The 8233-nt window shown below is 43.0% G+C and overlaps 1 protein-coding gene across 1 annotated transcript; it reads left to right on the top strand.

Annotated features, from left to right (window-relative positions):
• The first annotated feature begins 584 nt into the window (after positions 1-584).
• Positions 585-4039, top strand: LOC110332594 (C-C motif chemokine 9). The gene is made up of 4 exons (XM_029546479.1): positions 585-680; positions 2942-3013; positions 3440-3548; positions 3892-4039. Exons 1-4 carry the CDS (start codon positions 605-607, stop codon positions 3998-4000), a joined length of 366 nt encoding a protein of 121 aa, XP_029402339.1. The 5' UTR covers positions 585-604; the 3' UTR covers positions 4001-4039.
• Positions 4040-8233: the final 4194 nt, after the last annotated feature.

The following is an 8233-nucleotide window of genomic DNA, read 5'->3' as shown; positions in this document are numbered from 1 at the left end:
CGGGAGGCAGAGGCAGGCAGATTTCTGAGTTCGAGGCCAGCCTGGTCTACAAAGTGAGTTCCAGGACAGCCAGGACTACACAGAGAAACCCTGTCTCAAAAAACCTTAAATAAATAAATTAAATAAATAAATAAATAAAAATGAAAGAAAAATAATTAAAGGAGTTGACAAAAAATTTATATATCTCTGGAAAGACGTATAAGTTTACTTTTATAATCTATATCTGTCGGTCAGCTGGCAATGGGCACAAGCCAGTGTCCTCCAAGTTAATCTCTCCTCGGGGGTCTAGAAGGACTCCTTGCTCCCACCCTCTGGTCAGAGCTAAAGAAGTGAACGGATTTGATAAAAGGAGAAATCCTTCTGGAAATACTTACTCTCTTTGAATCAATTTGAACTTTGGAAAGCCCCAAGTCACCTTTGCCCTCCACTTCCCACTGTACACTGTTCCCTCTCTTAGAACTAGCATGTTGGGTGTTATATAGTCAAAGGAGGGCATTATGAGCCGTAACCCCGGGGACTTCCTGATCCTCTTACATGTATAAATAGCAAGCCGGGGCCAGGAACAGCAAGCAGTCTGAAGGCCCTGGGTCTGCCCTCTTGAAAGATGAAGCCTCTTCATACCGCCCTCTCCTTCCTCATTCTTACAACTGCTCTTGGAATCTGGGCCCAGATCATACATGGTGAGTCCCGCTATGGTAACTGAAAGTTTGGGGGGAGTTCCAGAAGGGGCAGCGTTTAATAATTTCCATCCCAGACAGAACAATGGAATTTACTTAGTACAGACCTGCCTCTGTCTATAGCCCCTGGATCAGTGGTTCTAAACCACCGGTTGCCACCCTTTTGGGAATCGAACAACCTCTTCACAGGGCTTGCCTAAGACCATCAGAAAACACAGGTATTTACATTATGATTCATAGCAGCAACAAAATTACAGTTATAGAGTAGTAATGAAATAACTTTATGGCTGGGGGTCACCACGACATGAAGAACTGCATTAAAAGGTCACAGCATTAGGAAGGGTCTGGCCTGGATCCTGGTACACAAATGGCTTGCTTCCATTTGGAGAAGCAATTGTTTTCCTTTTTCATAGCTAGAATTATTTGATAACTTCTCCTAGCCAACCCTAGCTGACGTCTTAGTTAGATCAAAATAACTATAATTAAAGCATAAATTTGTAGAAACGAATATAAAGCTCTGTGATGCTAGAGTTATTAGATGTCAGCTAGTATAGAACCATCATTTTTAAGGCATTGGGACCAATCAGGCCGATGGCTCACCCAAGGTCACTGTCTCATTTGAGGCTATGATATTTTAGTTTATGGAGGTGACCAGGGTTCAACACAGAAAGTCCTGTGAAATAAAAGAATGTATTCCTCAACTTTTCCTCATCATGCCCCACAGAGCCTAGGAGAATATTGGAGTTGGGCCAGGAGGCATAAGTAATGAAATAGAGAAACTTGTGTCAGATTCTTTATTGGAGATACTGGAAAAGAGGCAGGGTACAATGCAGGGTTCAGTTTAAGACTTCCTAGACCGAAGAAGTCTAGCAGACTTTGTATGTATGGATGGTCTTTAAGGTTCTAGCTTTAGAAAGAGTTAGGGCGAGAGAAATACCAGCACGGTGTTTGAGAGTGGTAATGGTAGTGGTTCGGTGCTGGGCTCAGTGAGAGTTGGTTTGAATGCTTGGTTAAGAAGCAGTTAACCCCTACCCAGGCGTCGTGGCACATGCCTTTAATCCCAGCACTCGGGAAGCAGAGGCCGGCGAATTTCTGAGTTCGAGGCCAGCCTGGTCTACAAAGTGAGTTCCAGGACAGCCAGGGATATACAGAGAAACCCTGTCTCGAAAAGAAAAAAAAAAAAAAAAAAGAAGCAGTTAACCCCTCCCTGTGGTCAGGATTTTACATATGTCAGAATACCATAATATGCAGAAAACAAAATACAGTTAGTAGAGTTAGCTATTGCTCAACTGTACAGATGTTGATTCATTCCTCCTCTGGCATCCCCGAGTGGTCAGACAAATGGAAATGCATTATTCTTGTAGAAAAAGAAGAAGTTAGAAGACAAGCAAGCCTTGTATATATTATTGCCAGGTTCACTTTTCAAACCAGAGAACTGAAACAGAGAATTGAAACAGCCTTCAATAATTTAAGACCACATGAGTAGTGATGGGTAAAACTAAGGCAGATTAGTAATCACATGTTCAAGAACAGGCAATACTTCTTAAGATTTACTTCGGAAGCCACACACATCACATCAAGCTGGTTAAAAAATAGCCATGCACCCTACTACAGATAATTCATACGCAACTATTGAAGACATGATATTAGGGGTTAGTAGTCTTGTCTTAGCACAATGCAAATACAATCTTTGGGCTTAGATATATTTGGGATGAAGGATTATTATGGATTTTAAAAAGTGATACATTGTTGGATGTCACTCGACATCCCTAATGGTTTTCTTCAGTCAGTGTGTCCTTAAATCAGGCATTTATATAAATTTGGACTACTAGGAGGCCTCATTTCACTTCAAGGGACTTTGTGTTACCAAAGGAGTTTGTGCTTCAGAGTCAATAGAGTTTTTGTTTTTTGTTTTGTTTTGCTTTTTTTAGGTTTTTCGAGACAGGGTTTCTCTGTGTAGCCCTGGCTGTCCTGGAACTCACTTTGTAGACCAGGCTGGCCTTGAACTCAGAAATTCGCCTGCCTCTCGAGTGCTGGGATTAAAGGCGTGTGCCACCATGCCCGGCTTGTTTTGTTTTTTTAAGATCCCAGAAAAATCTCATGTCACCAAAGGGGAGAAATGGGTCTAGAGCAGATACTAGACTCCAAGTGTGTGATGGTGGTCCTCAGCGGAGCCTGTCTCAGCCTTGGCAAGAATGGGGGTGGGGATGGTAAGTAGAGATGCTGAGACAATGATGCTAACCTCTGTCTTCTGTTTCTTCCAGCAACAGAGACAAAAGAAGTCCAGAGCAGTCTGAAGGCACAGCAAGGGCTTAAAATTGAAATGTTTCACCTGGGTAAATATTTCATTACAGCTTGTACTGAGAAACACCAGATGGTTGCAGACCAACACCATAGCATCACCCTACCTGATGACAGAACAGAACAAGGTCATGGGGGTGGTTGAGGATGCTGTCCAGAAATCTTCAGGGAGATAAGGATGGGCCATTAGTATTCCCTCCAGATGTGCCTTCTCTATGCACCAAGTCTGTCCACTTGGGGCAGAAGTCGCCTATAGGTGACTGCGCATGGTTTCCCTTCTATGGACATGTTCCCAGCCCCATTGTGGTCCACCTTAGGCCCACTCAAGGGTGCATAAAGAGATGACAGTGACTACAGGGTGAGGGGAAGCCTCCCCTGAGTCCTGGGGCCTTCTCATGCCCCCATGGGACCACCACCCCAGCAACGACCTGGCCCTTGAGTGGCCCCTTGTTTTCTTGCAGGCTTCCAAGACTCTTCAGACTGCTGCCTGTCCTACAACTCACGGATCCAGTGTTCAAGATTTATAGATTATTTCCCCACCAGTGGTGGGTGCACCAGGCCGGGCATCATGTAAGTGTCAAACTCACTCTGTGTGTTATGGGGAGGGGGAGACTCCAGGATCTTAGATGACCTGGTGGATAGACTTCCAGAAAAGGCCGATCCTTGGATCTCACCAGGTGGGGGTGGGGATACTTCAGGGTGTAGAGAAGGAGACAGCTGGCAGAGTCACTCCATGAGTCCTTAGAGAACCTCACAGGTCTAGAGGGGACCCCAGAGAGGGGATGATGGTGCTGAGCTACCTCCTGGAAAGAACAGATTGTTGAGTGGAAAATCAGAGGGTTCAGAGAATGGGGCTCCCACCACCCCTTTAATGGGAACTCTGATTGTAATCTTTCTTCTTCTTTTTCTTCAGCTTTGTCAGCAAGAGGGGGTTCCAGGTCTGTGCCGACCCCAGTGATTGGAGAGTTCAGAGGTGCATCGAAAGATTGGAGCAAGCCGGGCATGGTGGCGCACGCCTTTAATCCCAGCACTTGGGAGGCAGAGACAGGCAGATTTCTGAGTTCGAGGCCAGCCTGGTCTACAAAGTGAGTTCCAGGACAGCCAGGGCTATACAGAGAAACCCTGTCTCGAAAAACCAAAAAAAAAAAAAAAAAAAAAAGATTGGAGCAAAACTCACAACCACAGACCTACAAACAATAACTTTTGCTTGAAGAGAAGGGTGTGAACTGCCAACTACTTTCTTTGGTCTTCCCCAGTGACCACCTAAGAGGCTCTAAGTGTTTGTTTTTATAGGTATATAAACATTTATTTTTTCTGTTCCACTTTAAAGTGGCATATATGGCTTTCTCACAGAGGGGAAACTTGTCTGTGCCAACCCTAGTCATCTAAAAACTCAGAGGTACCTGGAAGGTCTGAAGCTGACCTCAGTGACTACACATAATATTTGATGGAGATAAATGGGCAAGGGCTGGAGAGATGGCTCAGTGGTTAAGAGCACCTGCTGCTCTTCCAGAGGACCTGGGTTCAATTCCCACTTAGATGGCAGCTCAAACTATCTGTAATTCCAATTCCAAGGAATACTGATGCCCTATTCTGCCCTTTAGTTAGTAGTATTTACAGTATTCTTTATAAATTCAGCTTGACATGACCATCTTGAGCTATAGCCATCCTAACTGCCTCAGAATCACTCAAGTTCTTCCACTCAGTTTCCCAGCAGATTATAAGTGGATAAACTGTGAGAGTGGTCTTTGGGGCTTTAGAATGTGTCTGGTTCTGATAATCACTTATGGCAACCTGGGAACATTCAACTAGGATGAAATCAATTCTGCCTTAGCCCAGTAATGTGTCTGTCTTTGTAAGGACCCAGCTGATCTTCCCACCACCCCTCCATCAGTAAGCCACTAATAAAGTGTATCCATGCAGCCACAGGTCTGTCTGCCTCTTTTTCTTCAGTTTCCTAGGACCATGGGCTGAAATTGGGCTGTTAGGGAGAAAGCATCTCACTCGCTTTTATAGAATCTGCAGTGGAAAAGAAACAGGAGGAGTCATGTAACTTTGAGTATTTTCTTCAAAACAAAAGACATTATGGTATAATTTTTAAATTTCCAAAAATATAGCTTATTCCAATATAGACTTTATATCGAGGGTGTACTTTACCCACTATAGAGAGAATCATTAAACTGATCTACAAATCTTTGGAGGTTCTCCCTGTTCGATGAGATCCTCAATTCTATTCGAGGATCTCAACTAGGTCAGCTTGTTTTTATACCAGTCTCATGCTATTTTTATTACTGTGACTCTGTAAATGATAACCCCTTCAGCAGTGTCTCTATTGTTCAGGGATGTATGTGTAACTTAAGATCTTTTGTGTTTCCACATGACTTTAAAGATTGTTATTTTCAAAATCTGTGAAGAATTGCATTGGAATTTTGATGGGGATTGCAAGGAATCTATAGATTGTTTTTGATAGGCTGACCATTGTCAAAATACTAAACTAAACCATGAGCATAGGTGGTCTTTCCATCTTCTGGGTCTTCTTTGATGTTTTAAGGTTTTCATTGTATAGGCCTTTTGCTTTATTCATTAGGTTTATTCCAACATATTATTTTGTGGGTATTGAAAGTGGGATTTTCCTCCCAATTTCTTCCTCAGTATGTTTGTCGCTTGCTTATAGGAAGACTATTGGTTTTTTGTATGTGCAGATCATGTCCTGACACTTGGCTGAAAGTGTTTATCAGCTCTACGAGTTTTCTAGTGTAGCATTTAGGGTCTTTCATATATATATAGAAAGAGTGATATCATCTGCCAATGAATATAGTTTGACTTCTTCCTTTCCTGTTTGAATCCATTTTTGTCTCCTTCTCTTGCCTTACTGCTGTAGCAAAAACTTCAAGTACTCTACTGAAAAAAGTATAGGGAGAAAGAATCCATGTCCCTTTCCTGATGTTTAGCAGAAATGCTTCCAGTTTTTCTCTGGTTAGCATTACGTTGGCTACAGGCTTGTTGTATATTTCCTTTATTATATTGAAATACGTTCCTTGTATTTCTATTGTCTTCAGGGCTTTAATAATGAAGAGCTGTTGGATTTCGCCACAGGTGTTTTCTGAATCTACTTCCTGCTTTCTTGAATTGAGTCCATTTATACAGTGGATCTCATTTATTGATTTATGTATGTTGAACATCCCTGCAAGTCTGGGATGAAGCTCTTTATGATTTCAGAAAACAGATTTTTCTTAGTGCTTATTTGCTTAAATCACACTGTTGTGGTTTGATGCCTACTTGATCCCTCAAAACTCTCATATAGATGTTGGTTTCCCCACAATTTTTTCTACTAACCAACAGAGTGTCCTGGGGTTTGTTTTAGTATTATTCCATGTTTCCAGTCATACCATTGGCTTCATGGTAGCTACTTCATTCTATGGAAAGTTCTTCCAAGACCTCCTAACTTTCAAGTCAGAGGAATTATGTTGGACCTGCTAAACCCAAACCCGTCGAACTGGAACACCTCCGTATTACATGCCAGCGCTCATTCCCCCACGATAGGCTGCCCACAGCTTCCCTCTTCCTTCAGTTCATATTTTATTTGGCTAGAGTACACTCTTGAACTTTCTGTTTCTGCACAAGATGACAAAGGCAAACTCTCTCCCTCACCTCGGTGGGATGCAGGCCAGGAACATTCAACTCCCTGTCTGACCATGTTTCTACTTCCTTCTGGAGCTTCAAGCCCAGTACCAGGGTTACAGGCAAGTAAAGAAAGAAGGGGTTTACTCTGTGACACTGATGGTGACACTAGCTTCCAGACAAGGCAGCTCACAACCCTGGGACCAGTACCATCAATTCCAGTGCCCAGTTGCAGGGTTATAAGAGGCATGAGCACTTCTGTTTTATTTTGTTAAAAACACCTTTGTGCTTTCTTCCAATTTCTTTAACATCAACTAAGAGATTATCAATTGGTATTTAAGGTGAGATACTAAAAGGATATTTCCCAAGGGACATGACCTATTCTAAACTCACAATGTGTTTGTGCTTGTACAAGGGATAGTTATATCATGTTAGGCATATTTATGACCTGGTTATTGTTTCATCTGGACATGAGATATGATTTGTGTCAAGTTGACAAGGGGTGGATTGTGATGACTAGTCTGGGTTGTCAACTTGACTACATCTGGAATAAATTACAATCCAGAAATGGAGATCACACCTGTGATCCATATCTTGAGGCTGGAAGACTCAGGCTTCTGACCCAGATCTTGACATGGGATGACACACTCGTTTGATCCAGATCTTGAGGCACAGTGGCCATGAAAAGCTTAGGCCCAGGCAAGGTAGTATACACTTTTAATCCCAGGCGACTAAGGCAAACAGATCTCTAAGTTCAATGCCAGCTTCAGACATAGCAAGTTTCAAATCCAGGCATGGTATACACACCTTTAATCTGGGCCATTCCTTTTGCTGGAGGCCTACAGATGGACAATGGGAGAAGGAAGACTCACTCTTCTTAGGCTGCTTGTACTTACCTGCCAGCACATCTGTTGGAACCTACTTCTTTTCTTAAATTATTTATTTATTTTATGTATATGAGCACACTGTCGCTGTCTTCAGACACACCAGAGGAGGGCATCAGATCCCATTACACATGGTTGTGAGCCACCGTGTGGATGCTGGGAATTGAACTCAGGACCTCTGGAAGAGCAGTCAGTGCTCTTGACTGCTGAACCATCTCTCCAGCCCTGGAACCTACTTTTTTTTTTTTTTTGGTAGAAATTTATTCTTTTATTTTCTTTCTTTTTATTCAATTTTTATTAGGTATTTACTTCATTTACATTTCAATGATATCCCCAAAGTCCCCTATACACCCCCACCACTGCTCCCCTACCCACCCACTCCCACTTCTTGGCCCGGGTGTTCCCCTGTACTGGGGCATATAAAGTTTGCAAGACCAAGGGGCCTCTCTTCCCAATGATGGCTGACTAGGCCATCTTCTGCTACATACGCAGCGAGAGACACAAGCTCTGAGGGTACTGGTTAGTTCATATTGTTGTTCCACCTATAGGGTTGCAGACCCCTTCAGCACCTTGGGTACTTTCTCTAGCTTCTCTTTTGGGGGCCCTGTGTTCCATCTGATAGCTGACTGTGAGCATCCACTTCTGTGTTTGCCAGACACTGGCATAGCCTCACAAGAGACAGCTATATCAGGGTCCTTTCAGCAAAATCTTGCTGGCGTATGCAATAGTGTCTGTGTTTGGTGGCTGGTT

The sequence above is a fragment of the Mus pahari genome, chromosome 14 (genome assembly GCF_900095145.1).
Source record: "Mus pahari chromosome 14, PAHARI_EIJ_v1.1, whole genome shotgun sequence".
Taxonomy (NCBI): Eukaryota; Metazoa; Chordata; class Mammalia; order Rodentia; family Muridae; genus Mus; species Mus pahari.
Note: the sequence above shows the minus strand (reverse complement) of the source record. Positions and strands in the feature narration are given on the sequence as shown.

Excerpts from the sequence above, each read along its gene's own strand:
- LOC110332594 (XM_029546479.1), top strand. The coding sequence starts at position 605 with ATGAAGCCTCTTCATACCGCCCTCTCCTTCCTCATTCTTACAACTGCT. Across the intron at positions 3,014-3,439 it reads AATTGAAATGTTTCACCTGG|GCTTCCAAGACTCTTCAGAC; the intron begins GTAAATATTTCA and ends GTTTTCTTGCAG. Across the intron at positions 3,549-3,891 it reads TGCACCAGGCCGGGCATCAT|CTTTGTCAGCAAGAGGGGGT; the intron begins GTAAGTGTCAAA and ends CTTTTTCTTCAG.